The 24,005-nt window shown below is 50.8% G+C and overlaps 1 protein-coding gene across 4 annotated transcripts in view; it reads right to left on the bottom strand.

Annotated features, from left to right (window-relative positions):
• Positions 1-24,005, bottom strand: part of TRAPPC9 (trafficking protein particle complex subunit 9) — a 383,909-nt gene that overhangs the window by 139,594 nt on the left and 220,310 nt on the right. For all 4 annotated transcript variants that reach the window (XM_065903184.1, XM_065903182.1, XM_065903183.1 and 1 more), the window contains 2 exons: positions 21,005-21,147; positions 5,328-5,438 (listed from right to left, as the gene is read on the bottom strand). In XM_065903184.1, the coding sequence (XP_065759256.1) occupies positions 5,328-5,438; positions 21,005-21,147 (254 nt within the window). The remainder of the gene's footprint in view (positions 1-5,327; positions 5,439-21,004; positions 21,148-24,005) is intronic.

Genomic DNA, 24,005 nt, shown 5'->3' on the forward strand with positions numbered 1-24,005 from the left:
CTTATTATGCGTTTCATCCTCAGCTTATGAAAGAGTCAGTGAGTTTTCTTAATGTTGACTGATCCGCTGGGGATGAAAAGGCATGCATGTGGGGTGCAAGGTTAGATAAGAGGAAAAGATCTAATAAGAATGATTCCATCACAGAAAGCAGATAAGCCAGACACCAATGCCTTCTGATGAAGATTCTTTGCAAAAGAAAAAAAAATCACGGAATATGACAAAGCCTCTAGAGCTTACTACAGATTTAATGAGGAATAAAGAAAATGAAGTCAGTCACAATAGCAAGGTCACTACCACCAGAGGCACGCAACTGGCCAAGTCCCCACTGGGGGCCCTGATGTGGTCCATGGATAGTTGTGAGAGACATGTACAGGGAACCTACAGATTCAAAGCGGACAGGATGTTAATCGACCTCATGAATTCTGATTGCAAACAGTGTTTAAAAAACAAACACCACCAAGGTCACTAGAAATGTATACACTCGTGTGAAGGAGCTGTTCGCTTTAAAGCATGGTACGGCACTGCAGTTAGGTTTTTAACAAGGCTCCAGTGTTGACGATTAAAATGTTTACAGATGAAGTAAGAGGTCGCCTTGAATCTTCAAAATAGCACAAGGACATGGGGAAGCTGGTGAGGGAGAGATGGAAAAGACTGGCCATGAATCACTAGGGGTAGAAGCTGGGTGAGAAGTCCTCTTATGGGCACCATGTGTTTGAAGTGTCGACAGGAAAGTTTCCCAGTAAAAGAAAGAATAAGGTCATGCCCCTTCCCTGCAGCTCCATCACTAAAGTGGCCGAGGGGACCCTGCTGGGCTTCTTCCGCCCCTTTGCCAGGAAAACCGCTCTAGACCCACGTGTATGCTGTCCGGACACATGACGGGCTCATCTATTCCCAGAGACCCAGTGGGGCCCCCAGGGAGGTGACACCCGGACTGGCCAATGCCAGGCTGCAGAGCGGGTGGGGGTTACCTTCGAGGGAGGACGGGACAAGGCAACATCTGCCACAGTAAGTAGATTTAGGAGTAAATGAGGGTCTTCGTGAAATTTAATTTTAACAGTTTGATAATTAAGTAAAAACACAATAATTATCATATCTTAGTTTTTCCAGTAAATTTGCTGCTGGGGACACTGTATTTTCTTTAGGAAGTTTACGATGTTTCACTCAGAAAACGTTCTACGGTTTCTCGCCATCTTTTGAAACTGGAGGCGGAGGGACACCTGGGCCTGGGGACACAGCCTCAAGAGCAGTAGGTGACTCCCGAGGAGAGGTGTAGGGGCAACAGGGCAGCCCTGGGCTCCAGCTTCCACCAACAGCATGGCCTCAACCTCGCTGGCAGGAGGCAAAGATGGGCACAGTGCCCGTACCCTGAGGATGAGGATTAAAGGCGAGAGTGCCTGTGAAAATGGGATCCTCTTTCCAACACCCCTCAGGTAAAAGTGAATGTTACTACAGGCACCTACCTAGCTTCAAGTCCCAAGGACACTCTTAATGTCATGACCAATGGCATGCAGCCCCAGGAAATGTCATCGGTGCAGACCAAGCATCACAAATCGTGTTAGGCGGAAGTGAGGGGAGCAAACGGCCCTTAATTACAGAATTAATGTATCAGCCAGGCCACAGAGACGGAGATGAGTCACTCACATCCAAAGGGCCTGTGACAGGAAGAGATGGGAAGGTGAAAGGCACTTGCTCTGTCCATTTGCTGAGATGCTTTTAAATTACAAGATGAAAAGAGATCTCTCTAAGAAATATGGGGATTAAGAGTGTTATTTCCAGTTTGGAAGCTCGAATATTCAGCCTATGAGGCAGTCCCTCATACCCCTCACCGGACACTCAGCAAACGCTTGAATCCCTGAACACCCTGGAAGTCGGAGCCAAGTCGGAGCCCAGTCGGAGCCCAGCCGGCCCCTCCACCGCCCCCTCCGCCACCCCTCCACCCGGCCTGGATGGGTGACAGCGGATAAGTGCTGCTCGAGGCTTGCCTAAGGCTGCACAGAGAGGAGGAGGAGACAGGGACAAAACCCGCTCCCCCACTGCTGCAGCCATCCTAATGCTCAGCCACGGGGTCAGGCAGACCCGAGTCCCCACCAAGGGCCTCCGATCTGACTCAGTCTGCCTGTCTGTAACCCATGAACAGACGTTCTCGTGCGAGGGTGCTAGGAGGACAGACCGCCGAAACCGTTCCTAACACCCGGGGCTCAGATACTGAGACTCTGCACTCTAAAGGATGCATCACTCTTATCCTGGGCACACGTTCCTACCAGAAGGAGTGGGGGAGAGACGCAGGCACCCACAGCCCAACTGGAGCTAGTCCCTCCGCTGTCCAATGCCTGGTGCCCCAGGATGCCAGGGCTCCGCCAAGGGCACCCTCGCGGCTACGCGACTTTAAGCGACAGCTTCTCGCTGAAGGAAGGCGGTGCCACGCTAGACGATTACACCAGAGTCTGAGGACCGCTCCACTGCAGGGGGCCCACCCGCCCTGCCCACCCCAGGGTGGCCGAGCCTGTCCAAGGGCGGCCCACATCAGTGTCGGGGAGGCTGAGGTGTGGTGGGGCTGGCTCTGCACAGTGCAGGAAGAGCCTGGCGGGGGTTGAGCTCAGGGCTCCGGGGGACGGGGGGAGTATGGGGCCCCGCGGAGACAGACCCTGGCGGGGGTTGAGCTCAGGGCTCCGGGGGACGGGGGGAGCATGGGGCCCCGCGGAGACAGACCCTGGCGGGGGTTGAGCTCAGGGCTCCGGGGGACGGGGGGAGCATGGGGCCCCGTGGAGACAGACCCTGGCGGGACGAGGACCGCAACCCTGTCTCTGGGCGTCCCACGGCTGCCGGGCAAGGTCCACCCACCACAGCTTCCTCCCCCAGACCAGCTCCATCAGACCAACGGCCCAGGACCCCTCCACGGAGACAGAGCACATGTCAGAGCCAGGAAGGCTGGAGAGGTCTAGAGGTGGGCACGGGGACTCCTGCGTCCCGCAAACACAGGATGCCCATGGGCTGGTGTGGCCCGGGGAGCAGCACCAAGCTGACTGCCCAGACAGATAGGGCATCATGACCTTGGCTGTACCCCACCCCCCCCCCAAACAGCCCAGCTGCGCAGGACCCATGCCACGTGATCATCACTCCCTGGCCAGGGAGGGTCCAGACTTACTCATCCTGACGCAGGCTCCACGGAGCATGTTCTGGAAGCATCAATATTTATTGAATGAATATTTTATGAATGAATAAAGAATGTGTGAGTTAGGAGCATTGAGAAATGAGGACTCAAGCACGAAGCTTAACAAGGAAGAAGCCGGAAGCACAAAAACGAACTGTGCTGGTTTGTGAATGGGCTCGTTAACATTGCTGAGACTTCCGGCACCGCCAGGAGTGAGTCAACCTTAGATCAGGCTTGGCGATCTGTACATTTTTCAAAAGCAGCTTTTATTATTGGTGTCATGAGATGACCTGAATGGTGCCCTCTGGGATCGCAGGTTGCATCTAAACGTCTAGACAAGGCAGATGGTCTCCTGCCCAACTTGGAGACCAGCACGTGGCCCAGGCGGCTGCTGGTGGCCTTGACCCCAAGGATGGGGCAGCGCCCCAGGCAAGAGCTGTGCTTACGCCCCAAAGCCAGAGCATTCAGCGCCACTGCCACGGCCTCCACACGGCAGCACCTGGTCCCAGCCGTGCAGTCACACCCCAAGAACCCTCGAGAACAAGGAGCTGTCGGGTGGGGTGGGTCCTTCCTCTCGAGAGTCAGGCCGTAAAGCCCTCCTGACTACCAGCCCAGGACGGCGAGCATGACTGGGCATTCCTGGGTCACCAATGACGGGGGCGTTAGACGGCCGCACCCTGGGAGCGACCTCGTGTGGATCAGCACGAAAAGGGTGAGCAGGCGCACGCGGGAGCCAGGCACAAGGCGCCGTCGGAGGGCGAAACCTGACCACATCCAGCTCCAAACCACAGCGCTGACTGAGAGTGACTGAAGGACACAGGGACACACGGCGCGTAGCCACGCACGTCGTCGAGCAAACACCCTGGAAACAGCGCTTACTGCGGCCGCAAACAAAGGCGATGACGCACTGGTGCAGCGCGGCGCCACGTCCTGAGACACAGAGACGCCCAGAGAAGGAGGAGGAAGGGAGGTGGTGGAGGGAGTCAGGCTCGCTGCTCTCCATTTGCTCATTTCTTCCCAGTGTCTTCTTATGAGTTGAAAGAATTCCTCAGAGAACATTCTCTACCCATTGTATGACATATCCCAAAACTAACACTTTACTCTGTTTGATCAGCTCACTCAATCCGCCTTCCCAGCCTCCTGCCAGGAATCTAACTTTTTAGGCATTCCCGAGACTAGCGCAGCTATCACAAGACACCACCCCCAAGTCCTCCAAGAGGCAGAGTTTCATGTGTGCTGACAGTTTTCCTTTTGATACAAAATCAACTTAACGGTGGGACGCACAAATCTTAAGGGCACATTGGCTAAATCTTAACAATGGCAAAACACCTGTGTAACCCACACCCAAATATCGAGTCACACAATATGACCATCACCCGGAACGCGCTCTGTGCCCCTTCCTGGTCAGAGCCCACCCCGTCCTCTCCGGAAGCAATGCTCTGCTTTTAGCATCGTCTCAGCAGTCTTGCTAGTCCTGGGGTCTCAGAGGCCTGGAGCCACGCTGGGTCAGGCACCTGCACTCGGCGGGAGCTTCCTGACCCCACCCACGGTACTGCTTTAGGAGTTCGCTAGTTTTGCCTGCTGAGTAATATTCCACTGGGGAAACACCACTGTTGGGTAGCCCTGCTCCCGTGATGGACACCCAAGCTCTTTCTAGGTTTTGACTTGGGATGTTCTTTACAGGTCTTTTGTAAACCATTTTTTTTAACTTTACTTGAGCAACTAGCGTTGGGATAGCTGGGTGGAGTATGTGTATGTTTACTTTTGTAAGAAACTGGCCTCCGTGGACTAAGCTCGGGTGACGGTGCCCCTCTCCCAAAGGCCTGAGCCTGGCTTGGCTGCTGCGGCATTAACTCCCCCGAGGAACTTCCCACTGATGCTGACATACGCCCCTCAAATAGATACCCAGTGCCCCTAACACAGCTTTCCTAAGGATCTGAAAGTGAAAGGTCTCGCCCAGAGGTTTGGGTGTCCTTAGACATGGTGCTTGACGGACATCGGCCGGCTCTCCCTTGACCTGATGACCACTCCCATCACTTTCACTGAGCCTGAATAAGGGCCGCAGTGTCTCTGGGAGGGGGGCCTGACTGCCCAGCCCCCAGGGTCTCAGGGGCCGGCCTGGCCCGGCCCCCCGCGGGTGGCGACAGCAGGGCCAGGGGCCCGCGGGGACACTTACCTCTGGCACTCGCCCGCGTGCAGGACGAGCTCCTCATCGCTCCGGGCGCGGACGCTCAGCTCATGCTCCGTGGAGTTGAAGACGTCCAGGAGCAGGTGGCTCTGCCGGGTGCTGTGGCAAAAGACAGAGAGTGTCAGCATCTTCTGACAAAGAGGAGAGTGAACCTGCCTCCCCTCCCCGAAGATCTGACGGTCCTGGGCACGTCAGAGGTGTGGTTTATCAAAACGTCATGCCCCCCAGACACAAAGGCTTACAGAGAAGACTCATCCTGAACCGACTGTGAATTCTACACAGTGGGTTTGCACAGGAGGCCTCCTTGATCCTGGGGCACATACTTATAACCCACCATGGGTGACCTTGGGAAGGGACCTTGAGTTCTCCAAGCCTCATACATGACCACCAGGATGCCTGATTCAGCGGGAAAGCACTCGGCATATGGTGTTGTTCAATAAATGACCACAGCGTCATGGTCCGGGATTTTTGTGGGTGCCAGGCTGGGTGCAGAGCAGGGGTACACAGAGAGCCGTGTCCACACTGCACGCATGTTCACCGGGATTCCTCATGGGGACCGCCCCTCAGTCCCTCCAGAACTGTGGGCAACACCATGAGGTCACTCACCACCCACCTGAAACCTCGTCTTCCTGCTTTCACTACTGCAGATGGTAAAGCTGCAGAAACCAGGTGCCCACCGCCCCAGGCCCCGAGGCAGGTGGCCACTGGACGAAGGTCCACCAAGTAATCAGCTTCTAGAGACTTCCCATCCCAAATAAGATGACGAGCCCTCAAAGAGGACGATGTCTCCCTTCCGTCTCCCGACTCCCTTCCTCCCCACTAAGTAGGAGCAGGACCCAGAAAGCTCAGGGCTTTCGGGGGCAATGGGGATAATCACCATGGTGTGGGGGGTTGGGGGGGGCCTGGGGGGTCTGGGAAATGACGGTACACGCTCACTAGCTACATGCGTAAAAGAGAAGTCCAGCCACGCATGCTGAGGTTTGTGTTGGCTTCCATTTGTCAGGTCCCTATTACAGTCGAATGCTTGCCTAAAACTAACATGGCATATCAAATGCCAAGTGTCACAGCTGACGCATGACAACTGATCGAGAAGTACCCACTCATGGAAACCGGGATATCCGGGCCCAAGACAGGAGCGGACAGGGTAGCCAGCAACAGAGGCAGAGCCATTCTCCCTCTTGGAGGAAATGGGTAGCTAGATTTTCATAGAAAGAAAAAAAGAGAAGACTCGGAAAAGCATCTGTGCTCTGGGTCATTTTCAACTGAGCGTTTCTTCAAAACATGACCTTCCAAAGGGCGTCGGAACTCTCAGAGGTGCTTCTCCAAGTGCGGTGATGTAAGGTTTCGCTGCTGGTTAAGCAAGGGGGAGAGGGGACGCACACCCACAGGTGCCTGGCTGCCCGCATGTGGTTAATTCATACAAGAGCCCGGGGAGGTCGTCCTCCCGCGACCCACTGAGGGCAGAGGAGAGGGCGGCTCAGGAGACGGCGAAAGATGCTGGCGGATGGCTGAGACCGTCCACACCTGGAGCTGGAAATCCCCCCTCACAGGGGACGAAGACGCGTGTTCCAGTCCAGACCGCGACCTCCGTCCTTCCCAGAGAAGGGAACTGAGGTGGAGAGGGCGCCGTGACTTGCCCAGGGGTTCATACACACACACATGTGCACGTGCGCGTGCGCGCACATACATGCATACACACAGAGACTGGCATCACCCAAAGGCCACCTGGCACGTGTGAAATACCACATTTTCAAAACACGTACCTACTGCGTGCACCTACTCTCACGGGAGGAAGGGCGGCAGCGGCTGGATCGTCCGGCCGTGCACCGGGAGATATCACCCAACGTGTCTGTGGTTGGTTGTAGGTTCTGTGGGTGGGGATGTCCTCCCAGAGGTGTAGCACTTGGAAAAACATTTATGAGCTCTGACAGCTGCCTACGAGAGGGCTCTTCACTCAGCCCACAGGAAAATGAGCTTTCAAGAATGAAGACCTATTCCGCCCTTGTCATAACTTCATGAAATCTTTAATCACAGCAAAATCTTTCATCAGGAAGGGGAATTCATAAAACATTTATCAGAGGTGGAAAACTGAAGTGATTTTTTTTAAGAAGAAAAGATGAGACTCAAATCGGTGTTGTTTTCACTTGTGGAATATAGGTGTTAGATATAACTGCACAGAAAAGATGGATGTTGGAATGTAATACTTTTTTGGCTTCTATTTTTTTCTGACTCACTGTCTGATTGCAGGGGCCAGCTTTAACCAGGGTTTCTGTTCCTCCTAACTGCTGGCAGCATGAGATGTTGGTAGATCTTCGTTTTCTCTTTTATTCATAAATTAATTCCCTTTCCCAAACTGCTGCAGTACCATGGGCCACCATCATGTCACTTACCCTGTGTATCTTTCTATATCACTTTGAATAATTCTCTTAAGCTTTAACCTGGGGCTTGAGCATATAATTCACATTTAATTCTTGCGTGCTTTTTGGTTTTATTTTTGTTTGTTTGCTGTTCGTTTTTCTGGATGCATCTTTCTGGAGTGCAGGGAAGCCCAGGAAAACTACCTGGAAGAACTGAGATCACAGCAAAGCTTTAGATCCATCTGCTTGGTCAGGGCTGGCAGCAAAGTCCCAGTCGCTGAGAGGAAACTGGAGTGCAGTCAGGGGGCCAGATGAGGCTGCCAGGTGGAGAGGAACAGCACGATCCACACAAAGAACGACGTGTGTGCGGCCACGCCTATAGACAAGGATGCACCATTTACTCTGTCCACAATAAGGACAGTTTTATTTTTTAATTCATATAAATATCTACTGAGTCCCTGTCGTGTGCCAGGTACTGTTCTAAGCACTTGGGATATGGAAATACACAAGAGAAACAGGGTCTCTGCTTCCACGAACCCCAAATTCTTGTGAGGGGAGTGAGCCAGGAAAGATAAGGGGAATTAAAAGTAAAAAAAAAAAAAATCATATTTCGTAAAATAAGGAAAAATGGGTTCAAAAAGGTTGCTGAATACAGAATTAAGACATACATCTACACACAAAATAACAACAACATTCCTATATATCAACTAAAAACAATGCTAGAATAATAATTTTTTAAAAATATATCTACAATAGCAATGCACCTAGGAATAAATCTAACAAAATGTATACAGGACATTTATGGAAAAAATTCTAAACTTTTATGGGATGATATTAAAGGTGATGAATAAATACAGAGATGTTTTATGTTCAAGGATAGGAAAACTTGGTATTTTTAAATGACTCATTTCTTTTCCACTCCAGTACTCTTGCCTGGAAAATCCCATGGATGGCATAGATTGGCAGGCTACAGTTCACAGGGTCACAAAGAATCAGACACGACTGAAGCAACTTAGCACGCACGCAATTCTTTCCTGGTTTATATAAATTTAATGTAACTCAATAAAAAAATCTCAACAGAGTTCTGGTTTTGGTCAAACTTGATACACTAATTCTAAAATTCATGTATAAGACCAAAGGCCAAGAACATGTGAAACAACAACGAGAAAGGTTGTTGGAAGGGATTTGACCAACCAGATATCAAGAATTGCTATAAAGCTGTAATAATGAAGGCTCACAGTAGTGGCGGAGTGATAAACACATCAGAGAAGGAAAAAACAACCCAGAAGCAGATCCATGAATGTAAAGTAATAGTAAGTAAACCTGTAATAGTCACACACTGGAAGCATATATATATATAAGCAAAGATGAATTAAGAACTCCAGACCTCACTGCAGGCTAAGTCTCACGTTAACAAGGCTGAGCGAACAGTGCATGGCAGGAGGTAATTACAGTATCATTTATATCAAGTTTAAAATACTTTAAATTACTCTGTATTGCTGATAATAGTCAACTGAAGGGTACTAGTCACTCTCAGTGAGGGGGAAAGAGAACAGGGTCACAGAGGAGCATGCACAGCTTTAAGAGCTTCATTTTTCTTTCTTTAAGTTAGAAAAAGAGAAGCAAATGCAGCAAAATGTAAAGCTCTGACAAACCTGTGTGGTTGGTGATTATCCCCTTTGTTGTCATTCAGTAGCTAAGTCATGTCTGACTCTGCGACCCCATGGACTGCAGCACGCCAGGCTTCCCTGTCCTTCACCATCTCCCGGAGTTTGCTCAAACTCAGGTCCACTGAATCAGTGATGCCATCCAATCATCTCATCCTCTGTCACCCCCTTCCCCTCTTGCCCTCCATCTTTCCCAGCATCGGGGTCTTTTCCAATGAGTCAGCTCTTTGCATCAGGTGGCCAAAGTATTGGAGCTTCAGCATCAGTCCTTCCAATGAGTATTCAGGACTGATTTCCTTTAGGACTGACTGGTTGGATCTCCTTGCAGTCCAAGGGACTCTCAAGAGTCTTCTTCTCCAGCACCAAAGTTTGAAAACATCAATTCTTCGGTGCTTAGCTTTCTTTATAGTCCAACTCTCACATCCACACATGACTACTGGAAAAACCATAGCTTTGACTAGACGGACCTTTGTTGGCAAAGTGATGTCTCTGCTTTAGCCTTTCTGTACATGTTACTTTCACTTAACATGTTTTTTAAGAGATCTTTTTAAAGTCACTTAGGATGTTGCCTTAGCCCGGGCCCCCACCCCTCAGGAAGCTGAGACCGAGAAGAGGGCTGGAGTAGGAGTGGGCATCTGGGGAGGGGACGCTGAAGGGAGCACGTCGAGCTGTAGGCTGCACCTCGAGTGTGCCCTCAGGCGGAGGACAGGGGATTACTTGTCGAGCAGCCCCCACCGCCCAGCTCAAGCTTCCCTGCAAAGAGTCAACGCCCCACACTCACTGCAGGCCCTGTACAGGGTGAGCACCCGTGCTTCAGCCTCAGAGAAGACCCTCAGAACATTCCAGAAATTGAGAGCTACCCAGCGAAGTGGAGCTGAGGTGCCATCAAGTCACCCTTCATAAATTTGGCTGCCACAGAGATGGCTAGTGTGAGACATGGGCTAGGACTTGAGGCAGAGAACAAGACGTGCATGATAATTTTTTTTTTTTAATTAAGTGCATCTCCTGAAATCATGGGCTTCCCAGGTGGCTCAGTGCTAAAGAACCTGCATGCCAATGCCGGAAATGTGTGTTCAATCCCTGGGTCAGGAAGGTCCCCTGGAGAAGGAAATGACAACTCACTCCAGTACCGTGCCGTGTGTGTGCTTAGTCGCTTAGTCATGTCCGACTCTTGCACCCCCATGGACTGTAGCCCTCCAGGCTTCTCTGTCCATGGAAGTCTCCAGGCAAGAATACTGGAGTGGGTTGCCATTTCCTTCTCCAGGGGATCTTCCCGACCCAGGAATTGAACCTGGGTCTCCTGCATTGCCAGCAGACTCTTTACTGACTGAGCTACGAAGAGTACTCCTGCCTGGGAAATCCCATGGACAGAGGAGCTTGGCGGGCTAGAGCCCGTGGGGTCACAAAAGAGTCGGACACGACATAGCAACTGAACAACAACCTGAAATCATAGAGATAACAACTGACTTCAGATGTAATGGCAAAGGAGGGGCTCTCTGATGAAATGGCATTTCATTTCAGACCCACACGATAAGAAGGCAATCGTATGAAGGCCTTGGAGGAGTGCTTTCCAGAGAAGGCAGTTAAGGCCAAATCTTAGAGCAGGGTGGAATCAAGGGACAGAATGAGCCAAGAGCAGAGAGGAGCAAAATTAATGACAGAGTAAAGGTCGTGCAAAAAGTTCAGGTTTTATTCTAAGGATGATGGGAAGCTATCTTTAGAGTCTTGAGCAGATGACTGACATGAATTGGTTTATGCTTTTTAAAAACATGAGGAGTTTTTATTCTGGAAAAGATGGAGTAAGCACAAATAACCCATCCCCTGTCACCCCTACTGAATCCAACTATAAATCCTACATACAATGCAGGCAGCAGCTATCTGATGGTCTGAAAAGTAAATTATAGAAGGTGAATTTGGGAAGGCGATCTGAAATCCAAGTTCCTCTGAACATCATGAAAGGGTGGGAGAGGGGGTCCTCTGGGCTTGTTCTTTTTTCTCCTCTCTTTCTCCCAGTCCCCAGACCCCGGGCAGTACCTCTATGAGACAGCACCATGATGGCAGTCACTCGAGACCAGGACACCAAGGGACCCAGGTGACCAGTCCCACAGCCACAGGGCCAGTCCCCATCGCTTGATTTCCCCTCTCCATCCTCTGACCAATTAGTCCCACACACAAACACGCAACAGGGCAGTCAAACCTTGGCTCTGCTGTGGAAAGACAGGGAAGTGAGGACCCTGGACAGTGCTGCGGAGACTGTGGAAAGGACAGAGGTGAGGACAGTGGCTTGCTAAAGTGGTACCTGACCTGGGCTCACCGTGGAGCAAGCGTGAGGGGCGGATCCTGAGCAGCAAGCCATGGGTTCCAGTAACTGACCTCCAGGAAGGCACCCACGGGGCAGGACCAGGGAGAACCGCGGACCCGGCGCCGGACCAGGGAGAATCGCGGACCCGGGGCCGGACCAGGGAGAACCGCGGACCTGGGGCCGGCCCAGGGAGAACCGCAGACCCGGAAACCAGAGCAGCCTGGCCCACAGAAGGGACCGCAGGGCTGTGGTACAGACCACCCAGCAAGACAGAAACACCCACATTCCCTTCAGGATACAAGCAAGGCCCCGCATCTCACAGCATGACCTGTGAAGTGTCCATAACCTAGGTCTATAAGCACTCAACATAGGAAGGACGCAAGAAAAAGCTGATTTGCAATGGAAAATAAAAATCAATAGACCACAACTTCAAGATGATAGTCTTATCCCAGAAAGACTTTAAACATGTTCTGCAAAGTAAGGGCAAACACACTTGAAACAAATGAGAAGATAAAATTTCAGCAAAGAAATAGAAGATGTAAAGAAAAAGCAAAGAGAAACTTCAGGAAAAAACTGAAAATTTCACCAGGTGGTGAATTACCTGAGTAACTGAGGGGATGAGTTGCTATAAAGTCAGAAAGGATACAAAATAAACACCACCACTGACCAACTAAGTACCTGACACTTAGCGAACATTCCGCCACCAAAATGGCAGGAGATCCACCCTTCTCAGGTTATATGCAACATTTACCAAAGTAAACCGCCTTTAGACCATGGGGGGAAATAACCTCTAGCAACTTTAAAGGATAAAAATCACACAAATATTTTTTTGAATAACAAAGGAATTAAGCGTATTTGAAAACAGATTAATAATATATCCAAAGGAAACAGTGGAGAGGAAAAAAAGGGGGGGGGATAAAAACAGTCCTATGAGACAGGAAAAGCTCCAAAAGTCATGCCATAGGAGTTTGAGATGAACCAAAACAAAAAGTTCACAGTTTTTGAAGAAATAATGGCTGAAAATTCCCCAAATTTGGCAAACACACACACACACACATACACACACAAATGCACAGATTCAGGAAGCCCAACAAACCCCGAGCCATATAAATTTTTTAACATCTATGCCCAGAAACATCCTAATCAAGCTGAACTTTAAAAGCAAAAGGAAAGAAGTCGTCAGCAAGAAGCCATCTGAAAGCAGCCTCAGTGAACAACACACTTGGTGCAGGGGGAACAGTTCAGAGTCTGAAGATTTGTTATCAGCGTTCCAGTCTGGTCGCTTAATGGGTGCAATATCTTAAGTAAGTCATTTAATTTCTCTGAACCTCGGTTTCCTTAGTGAAGACAAGAATGCCTATGTCATGGAATTATTAAGAGGCTCCAACAGAAAAAAAAACAAAAAGAAAAAAAAGAAAAATGAAGGAACTCTGTAAAAGTGCAAGCAGAATAGTGCATAAACAGGAGGGGTGGTGATTGTTATTAGCTTGGTTGCAGTCAGTGGGGCAGCAAGAGGAAATGCGCACAACCCTGCCAGCAAAGCAATCCCAGCTAATGATTCAACACCGACTCAGCAAAAGTGAATATGAGCAACTCCCATGCCAAGGTCTGAGTCTGTCTAAAACCACGGCACCGTGCCCAGAAAGTTAAGTGGGGCCTTCTCCCCAAGTCTGGCTGAATTCTCCTAGGCCTCTAGGGTCCAAACATCACCATTCCATCGATCCTAGGGGTTCAGTATGTGAGTGAAGACACAGCGAAGCTGGTGGTGATAGCCACGCAGACCTTTGGCCAAACCCATGTGGACAGAGGAACCTGGCAGGAGTTGTCAGGAGCTGGACACAGACTGAGTGAATGACACTTTCACTTTCTCCATCCTGAAACTGGCTACTAATTTTTCAGGAAAGAAGACTGATTGATAACAGGCAGCTAGTTAGTTTAGTCACTCAGTCATGTCCAACTCTTTGTGACCCCATAGACTGCAGCATGCCAGGCCTCCCTGTCTATCACCAACTCTCAAAGTTTACTCAAACTCATGTCCATTGTGTCAGTGATGCCATCTCATCCTCTGTCGTCCCCTTTTCCTTCCGCCTTCAGTATTTCCCAGCATCAGGGTCTTTTCAAATGAGTCAGCTCTTCGCATCAGGTGGCCAAAGTATTGGAGTTTCAGCTTCAACATCAGTCCTTCCAACGAACACCCAAGACTGATCTCCTTTAGGATGGACTGGTTGGATCTCCTTGCAGTCCAAGTGACTCTCAAGAGTCTTCTCTAACACCACAGTTCAAAAGCATCAATTCTTCGGCGCTCAGCTTTCTTTATAGTCCAACTCTCACATCCATACATGACTACTGGAAAAACCAGAGCTTTGACTAGATGGACCTTTGTTGGCAAATTAACGTCTCTGCTTTTTAATATGCTGCCTAGGTTAGTCATAGCTTTTCTTCCAAGGAGTAAGCGTCTTTTAATTTCATGACTGCAGTCACCACCTGCAGTGATTTCGGATCCCAAAAAAATAAGTCTGTCACTGTTTTCATTGTTTCCCCATCTATTTGCCATGAAGTGATGCCATGATTTTAGTTTTCTGAATGTTGAACTTTAAGCCAACTTTTTCACTCTCCTCTTTCACTTTCATCAAGAGGCTCTTTAGTTCTTCTTTGCTAGAGACCATATATGCCTGTGCTCAGTCGTGTCCAATGTTTTGTGATCCCATGGACTGTAGCCTACAGGGCTCTTCTGTCCACATGGGTGGACAGGATGGAGAGCTTTCTTGTAAGTCTTAAGAAAGCCAGAAAGCTTATTCAATTTAATGTGAAAGTCACTCAGTCGTGTCCGACTCTGTGACCCCATGGAGTGTAGAGTCCATGGAATTCTCCAGGCCAGAATACTGGAGTGGGTAGCCTTTCCCTTCTCCAGGGGATCTTCTCAAACCAGGGATCAAAGCCGGGTCTTCTGCACTGCAGGCGGATTCTTTACCAGTTGAGCCACAAGGGAAACCTTCAATCTAAAGTGACCCCCAAAACAGAACAAATCATCAGCATGTTCTTCTGGTGATATAATCACATCTTCACTCCTGCCACACAGATTATGGAGCTTCCAAATCTTGCTGAAGACTCTGACAGTAGATTTACTGTCCATTAGAACCAAGTTTCCCAAAGAGTGATGTGAAACGGGACTCACGGGAGGGCCCTGAGGAAGGGACAGACGCGTGCCTGTGTTCCGGAACGAACACTGCAGCATTGCCTGGAGAGAGAGCTGGAAAGGGAGAAACTGAAAGCAGAGAGACTCTGAAGGCTGTTGCAACGACCCCGGAAAGGGAAGAGGAGGCCGGCCTCGGGGACAAAGGGGACACGCCTGAGTCAGCCCAGGGCTACTGAAGTGGAAAGGACAGATCTGGCGACCGGTGGAAACACGGGAACACTTCCCTGTGGCCAGCTGACACGCAACCCGGCCTCTGGGGAGGATCTCAGGGCTGCACGTTACTGAAGGCAGGAAGAGCCTGTTTCTGAGCTTTTAGTTAGTAAGTTTTAAAATGTTCCCTGTAAAAGGAAAAAATTTTGAAATGGCGAGAATCAAAAAGACACAGGATAACAAGCATCGGCAAGGATGTGCAGAAAACGGCAACCTTCGTACCTTGCTGGTGGGAACGTAAACTGGTACAGTCGAGATGGAAAACAGTCAGGCAACTCCCTAAATGGTTAAACAGTTACCATATGATCTGATAATTCCACTCCTAGGGATACCCAAGAGAAATGAAAATACAAGCCCACACAAAAACTGGTACATGAATGTTCATAAAAGCATTATTCCCAACAGCCAAAAGGTGGAACCGATCCATCAACTAATGAATGGATAAACAAAATGCCACACATCTGAACAATGAAATATATTCCCACATAAAAACAAACGACATACTGATGCCTGCTTGTGGGTGAATCTGGACAACATGATGCTAAGTGAAGAGAGCCAGTCACGTTTTGTATGATCCCACTTCGGTGAAATTTCTAAAACAGGCAAATCTATTGAGACAGAAAGTAGATTGAGGTGGTGTGGAGTGGTGGGGAGGAGGGAAACAGGAGGAACTGGTGATGGGCATGGGGCTTCTGCTGGGAGAATGAGAAGCTCTAAAATCAGATGGTGGTGATGGTTGAACAGCTCTGTGACTATACCCAAAACACTGAATTACACAGTTTAAGTGGGTGAATCGTGTGGTATCCAAAGGATGCTTCCATAAAGCTGGGTGTGCAGGCGGTGAGGGCGCAGGGCGCTGGAGACAGGCCCTGCAGGCTCGCAGCTCAGCCCCACGGCGCTGCACCTCACTAGGGCCCAGCGCTTGGCACCGCTGTGGTCTCGACACACACGCTATCTGTTCCGTTACACTGTCTGTTGTGCATTCATAACGGACCACAGGTACGAGAGAAGAGCCACGAAGCCCACACATTAAGGGGGGCAGGAAAATGACTGAACGCTGGGACACCTGGGCCTCAAACCCAAGGTAAAAAGGTGACACAGACAGCTAGGGCGCAGTCAGCCTTTCATTCTCTGGGAATGAAGACCAGCCCAACTCATAAAGGGCGGAGACGTGCTTACAAGTGACAACCTGAAATCATGGTTCATGGGATCGGCATTTGACATTATGATGATTAAAACTTTGAAAATGCCAAATGCAAAAATTCCAAGTGGAAGGTCACAAACAGCTCTGGCCAGTTATCGATGACAGACAAACTACCTTTTAACATACACTCAATCCCTAAATCAGGTCTGACGTGGGCCTTTTTAATTGATGTTTATAAATCATACTCCTTAATATAATTAGTGTGTTCCTGCTGCTGCTCAGTCGCTAAGCTGTGGCTGACTCTCTGTGACCCCACGGCCTGCAGCACGCCCAGGCTTCCCCGTCCTTCACCATCTCCATGAGTTTGCTCAAACGTGCGTCAATTGGTGTATGCCACTTGTTGAACAGAAACAATCTTTAAATCTATCTTTAAGCAACAAATATTGATAGCATTTTAAAATGAACATTGAGACATAACATTCAATAATATAATGGCTCAAAACAAAATTAAAATAGTCTATAGTAATAATTTAAGAATGCATACGATTAAGACATAAAATAGGACCCTTCGAGGCACAGTGCGAGGGGAGACAGACAACGGGAGGTGATGCATGGCCTGGGCAGCCCCTCAGGACGACACTGGGGACCAGAGGAGGCCCACCACCACGTCAACCGAGACGGCAAGCCCAGCGGCTCTGCCACAGTCGGTGTCAGGGATGGGGTAGGGCTCCCAGCTCCTGCCTGTAGGAGTCTACACTATTCAACACCTGGAAAGAGGATGAGAAGGGTACTCGTCACTTCAGTGAACACACACCGACAGGAGCAGGAGGGGACGGAGCAAATGCAGTAAGTCATTAATCTCCTTTCAACTGGAGGCTCCGCGAGCAGACTAGAAGGAGAGGGTGACCCCGGGGTGGGGCGCCAGGCAAAGAGCGGCCGTGGGTTTTGAGGCACAAAAGTCTTCCTGATGTCCAGTCACTTTGCCTCTCCTAACATGTGGTCTTCATGGCTCTCTGCTTGTCCCCGTTACGCGCACAAACCAGACAGTAAAGCACAGAGGAAGTGATGTGCTCGTCAAGACCACATGAAGGAAAACTGCTGCCTAAAGAAACAGGAAACGACTTGCTCAGGACCACAGAGCAGATGAGGGGGAGAAGCAAAACCTGAAACAGGAGGCAGGTACACTGGGTTCTGAATCCTGCGCTTGTTAAAACCCTAAATTCTCGTTAAATTAAAAACCCATTCAAATCAACACAGGAACCTGGAAAAGATTGACTGTGATAAAATCTAGCACTGAAAGTGCCTTTATTACATGTCTGTGAGCATGGGCCCCCCACGGCGTGGAACAATCCCACCCCACGGGGGGAAATGGGATTTTTCTAAACGGCCGGGGAGAAGCACCGTGGTGTGTCAGGCAGGTTGTGTGATTTCTGTTAATAATGTAATAACTCCCACACCTTACACCCTGGCTCAGGGGAGTGCATTTCCCACAGAGCTCAGAGCAGCGATGTGTAAGATTGGATCATTTATCCTAACGGTCTAGGAAGAAATTGCTCCTGAGGAGGGGAAGGCAGGGTGGCCCCATCCATTTCAGTCTGTCCCCAACAACATTAGCAGACGGCTCGGTGTAAAAAGTGAATCTCAAAGGTAATTGATCTCCTAAATAAAAGTCAGCTGAAACCCAGGTACACCCCTGAAGGAGGATGGTTAAAAAAAAAAAAAAAAAAAGACAAAGAGAATTCCACCTGCCATCTATGCTGTGCTTTGGCTCTGGGAAAACACTGGCCCCTCCATTGTTCAATTTGAGGGGGGCAGAGCTGGTGACCACAGCAGTGGGGACGGAGCGCTGAGGCCGGGAGAGATTCAGAGATGCTTCCACAGACAGAGCAGTTAAGGGGAGCCCAGGCCTCTGGAAGCCCACTTCAGAGCACTGTGGGAGGAAGCATGGGTTTTGCTGGAGAGAAGACCAACATTCAAAGGCATCTCTTTTGCTCATTAATGTACAACCCGGGGTGAGTTAACATCTGCATACAGCAACACTGACTTAAAAGGGTTCTCAGGAGTTTAAATAGGACACTGCACAGTGGGCCAAGGGCATGACTAGGAATAGGGTGGGTCCTGAATAAATGGGATTTCCCTGCCCTGACTTCTTTTCTAGAATTCTATCAGTAAAAAACTACCAATGAGAAAAAAGGCATAAATCATCAGCACTAAAGAGAGGAACTGGTGGCTCAGCTGGTAAAGAATCTGCCTGCGATGCAGGAGACCTGGGTTCGATCCCTGGGTTGGGAAGATCCCCTGGAGTAGGGAATGGCAACCCACTCCAGTACTCTTACCTGGAGAACTCCATGGATGGAGGAGTCTGGCAAGCTACAGTCTATGGGACCACAAGAGTCGGACACAACTGTGCGACTAAACCACCACAGCCAATGAGACGAGCAGATACACAAATCAGCCCAGCCCAGGAGCAAATGATGTAATAATCTTTGGTATTCTGGTTTCAGAACAGGGTACATGAGTCTTTTTATGCCAGCAACAAGGCTGTCTTTGAATGAATATATGGCTTCTTTTTGCATCAAAGTCAGCTTGAATGCCCATAATGGCTCCAGCTAACATGGATTCGGTCATCTAGCTGTGAATCTGTGCTGCGGACACCTTGCAGTCAGGGTATCTGGAAGCCAGTCTGTCACCGGCAAGCTGTGAGACTCTGGGAAAACCACAGACCTTCTCTGGGCCTCATTTGTGATGCAAATGTGTTAAGCCTGGCCATCTCTGGGGATGCCTGACTCTAAAATGGCCCAATACTAAAAGAAAATTCTCACCTGGGACCAAGATGAAAACCAGTGTCCACAGAAAACCATGTCATGTCAACCTGAACAGAGTATAGATAAAATGCATGAAAATTCTGCTGTATTTCAGGCCAACAATTTATACAGGTCTCTAAGGAAACTGGAGCATAAATATCAGAGTGGGGACTTTGAACTTTATCCAGTAGGCACTGGGAAAGTCTTCAAGCCAGACAGTGATGTGGAAACATTTGTATTTACAGGACGATACAAGAGCAGGATGGAGGCAGGGGAGTATTTCTAGAGTCCCAAGGAAAGATGGCAAACCTCAACTCACAGGATCAGGGTTCAGTGAGACTAAGCAGGAAAGGAGAGGGATTAGAGGAAATCAAATGTCAACCCAAGAGCAGGGAAAAGAAACACATAGGCCAAAAGGAAGAGAGTGAGGCCAGTAACCAGGAGCCAAACAGCACATCAGCCTACCACCAGCTCTTCCAGTGTACTGCACCAAACCACAAGGCAGTAATTTTTCTCATCTTAAAATGTCATTAAGAGCTGCAGGGGCCATGACATGGAAGCCAGATAGCAATAGGGGGAAACGAATCCAACTTGGTGACAATCTGCACTGCTTCTCAGACCTATTTATGAGAGCGGTGGCAGCAGGAGATGAGGGGACGGGAAAGAGACGCACGCCAGGGTGATGGCGGAGCGGACTGAACGCACGGGAAGGGCCTGAGAAACTCCAACAGCATCTGGCAGGCATCCCGGCCAAAGCTCCCCGCCGGCAAGTGCTTTGATGCTTTATACAAATTCAAAACAGAGGCGAGCGCTGGCAAGAGAGACCATTACTCTGTGGATTGAAAAAGTGATAGATGATGAAATGCGATGCTGAAAAGCCCAAGCTCAGCCATTAATTCTCACTGAGGCCATTCCCCAGGGGCTGGGAGAAAAGCAGTCTTTCCTATGAACTCAAACTGCCCTTACTTTTGGGGGGGTGCTGTATCACTCTAGAGAGAGTTTTCTATCGACATTAACAACCCCCGTTATACTCTGTGGACAGCAGAGTCCATGGGTGGAGGGGGCTACTGCACATGACATTCTCTGCCTCCACAGTCAAGGACGGACAGGTAAGCACAGCCTTAACTCCATCAAGCATAAGTACCACTAGGCCACTCCATGCTACCCGGAGAGGCAAGGTGCCCCTGGACAGGGGGATGGAAGCACCTGCGAGGGTCAGGACCTGCCTTTCGAAGGCTGCTCACCACTGGGCAGGAATCCAACCCCACAGGGTCTCCAAGTGTCTGGAGCCCCACCCAGCACCATTCCCAGGTCATCACAGTCAAAGTTTAGGGTGAGAAACTGTCATTCTCCCACCTAAGGGAGGAACAACCTTTAGCATCTCTGACCTCCTCTGGGTCTGAAGGAGACAAACTGATTTCTTCCTCCCTGAAGGAAGGCTAGGCCGGGAGAAGCAAGCAGGAGGAAAAGCCTCCCCCAGGGAGGGCACTCTGGGCAGAAGTGACTCCACCCTCCCGACAGCTGGGGGCTCCAGGAAGAGCAGGCCGAGATGCTGGACGGCCTGGCCCTACACAGCCCTCCTGGGAGGTCAGACGACAGAGACAGACAGGCTGGGCTCCTCCAGGAGGGTCCAAGGCACAGGGCCACGTGCCGAGTCCCTGCTAACAGGAGACCTGCGCCAGACCGGAGCGAGGACAGGGCTCAGGACGACGAGCAGGAACCGTGTCCTGCCCCACGACGACCACAAGCAAGCACGCTGCAGGGATGACGTGATCACCACAGCGCGGGCCAAGTGGGAAGCCCATCCACTCCGTCTCCCTGAAGAGGCATTTCCCTACACTGCCCGCTGGTCTGATGAAGACCAGGGGAGGCTGACCACCCTGGCACACTGGGCGGCTGGACAAGACGAACACCACGGTCAGAACTGCGGGTGCAGTGCCGTCAGCCTCGAGAGCAAGGCTGGCGAAGAGCTGCGGTGCACGCACCTGGTGGCCGGCAGGGTACTGACCCGCGTGAAGAACACAGACGGCTCCACCTCCACATGCAGCCCCAGGGCCAGGTTCCTGTAATACCCTTCAACGTGGCCTGGGCCTCCGGAGTATTTGAAGTTCAGGACAGCTTCCAGGGTCTAAAATGATGGAAGAAAAAAAAAAATATCAGTTACTATTCCCTGAGCCAACCACCATCTGGCCACGGGGCCGGCCTCACTCAGATGAGGGGACGGCGACCCCATGGGGAAGCGATGAGCACCGGCAGCCCCACCCAGGGCGGTCACTGGCACCTGACCCTGGTGCCATCTTTCCTCCAACGATGCCCCGCATCCAACAACACGCACAATTCTCAGCCTGCAGACACCAATGGAGAGAAACTCGAGGATGACTCTGTGATGCGATCGAGCATTTCACAGAGACAAGTGCATTTCAATCAGCATCCCTTAAACATGCAGATCAGGCTGGGGCAGTGGGTGGGGGCTTCCATGAGAGAGCTGGAGCATGGTTTCTAGGCTAACAGTGAGTAACGCTGACGAGCCCCAGACTCATGCAGACAAGGGCATGGGGCAGCCATGGAGCCAGAAGGCCAAGCAGGAACAAGTTCCTTCCAGAAGGGACAGGGTGGGGACACCTGACCAGGGGCAGAGCTGGCTACCGCACAAGCTGGCAGGAAGGAGTCAGTTCAGACGTCCATGGACTTCTAAAGGCTGAGGAGGGGCTCTACTAATAGTGGAGACCCTCCAGACACAAGGACAGTTCCCACCCATGCCAGGCTCTTCTCCAAGGACCTCCCCTGGGGGCTTGCACACTCCCCTGGGGGACTTGCAGGGGCAAAGGAGCAGGGGAGCCTCCCTGGGTGGTACAGGCATGGAGCATGTGGTTAGCAGCCACCAGAGGACAAACACGAAACGAAACCCCAGCTCCACCCCCCTGCCCCCATCCCGCCCCCATCCACACCCTTCTCTTCTCCAAAGCAAAATCTTTAGCTTCTGGAGGTGGGGTGACCAATGCCAAGGGCACACAGGCAGAGGTAAACATCCATCCCAGTGAGGCAAGGACAGGAGGGTCAGGATCCTAGAGCGACGCCACTAGAGGCAGAGCAGGAAGCCCGTTCGGAGCGCCCACCTCTAGACCAGGCAGAGGCTGGCGCTACCAGGGGAGGGGGAGGGACTCCGAGAGCCCAGGCCCAGGATGCGGGCTGCGGCTCCAACTGGGGATGGAGACAGTGGAAGGACAACAGCGTGCCCCCTCTGCTCCTGCACTGACCTAGCAGGCCCCCAGTAGGAAGCCCCTGGGGTAGGAGGGAAGGTGTGGAGAGACCCCCGTCCAGGTGTTGGCAGGCAGGGAGGGCTCAGGGCTGAGGAGAGAGGACCTTTATAGGGAAAACGCTTGGAACCTCAGCAGCCCCTACCACCTTCCTCCCCCTCCTCCGGCACGATCTGGAGCCTGTGCCGCACCAACAGTAACCATGGCAACAGGAAATCTCAACCCCAGCTCAGTTCCTCACCAAAATGACTCAGCCTTCCCCAGTAAGGTCCTAAAACAGGCAACAGCACACTGCGGCCCATGGGCCAGACCTGGCCTGCAGCCTGGCTCTGTATGCCCTGGAGCTGAGAACAGTCTTTTACATTTTTAAAGGGTTGTACAACAAAACAAACGAGAAAACCAAAGAAGACTATGCAACAGAGACCACAGGCGGCCAGCACAGCTGAAATATTTATCAGATGCTCCTGCACATAAAAAGTTGACTAATAAAACTCTTAAGAAGCAAACATAGGAGTCAATCATCAGGACCCTGGATTAGGAATAATTCCGGAGATAGCACACCAAGAGACAAACGGCTGGAGTCATGGAAACCCAAGGAGGGCAAAGCTTTGGGGAGGAGGGCGGAATGCCCTCTGCTGCACCCAAGCCATGTAAACCGGGCCTGAGAACGTGTCCACCACATCTGGAGACTCGCTGGGCTCCGATGACCCTAGTGGGGGCATTTCCCAGAAAAGGAAGCGGGAGGGTGAGCTGGGAGCACTGTCGGGGGGGGGGGGGGGGTAAGAGTGCCGGACGGGGGCCTCAAAGTCACGTGTTCAGGGTGGGTATTCGAGGGCATGCCCACCCACGAAAGCCGCGGGAAGCCACGCGTCCCACCCACAGAGCGGGCCCGCCCGCCTGCCCTCCTCCCTGAGCTTCACCAGTCACGACTCAGTAAGCCATCCACGCAAGACACAGCGCTTAGCCCTCAATTACTGCTTTCATTGGCCCAGTCCTCCTCTACAAAGGAGAGGCAGGCACAGCTACGAAAGTGTTTAAAATGAAAGAAAAGCACCGTATGTGCATGCTGTCGGGCGCCATCCCAGGTGGAAGACGGCTCTCCTATGGGAAGGACACGGACAAAAATCCCAGAGACAAGCAGCCTGGTTCAGCGGGTGGGAGGCCAGTTAAGCTCGGCTTGATGATCTGGCTAAGTGAGATCTTGAGGGTGTTATCCCATCACTCAGCCTCAGTTTCTCAACTGTTAAATGGGGCTGATGATTAACACCTATCTCACTGGACTGTAGTGAAGACTCACTGAGAAAGTGAAGCTCAAGCAGGCATTCATTAAATAGACACCTTTCTCCCTCTGCACCCTGACCACTCGATACCTGAAGGCAACGTGGCTTAAAATAGGAAGAAAGGGGAAATGGATTCTAATGCCATTTATTTAACATTTTTTGTATCGTGGTAAAATACACATAAAACTTACCATTTTCTCCATTGTTAAGTGTACAGTTATTTGGCATTAGGCACTTCCCCATTGCTATATAAACATCACCACCATCCACCTCCAGAACTCTTCCATCTTCCCAAACTGAAACTCTGTACACAAACTACACAAAAATCCCTCTTCCCCTCCCCCCAGGCTCTGGCAACCACCACCCTCCTTTCTGTCTCCATCAATCTGACTGCCCTAGAGACCTCCTATAAGTGGGATCACTGCACTTTCGTCCTGTTGTGACGGGCC

The sequence above is a fragment of the Muntiacus reevesi genome, chromosome 12, assembly GCF_963930625.1.
Source record: "Muntiacus reevesi chromosome 12, mMunRee1.1, whole genome shotgun sequence".
NCBI lineage: Eukaryota > Metazoa > Chordata > Mammalia > Artiodactyla > Cervidae > Muntiacus > Muntiacus reevesi.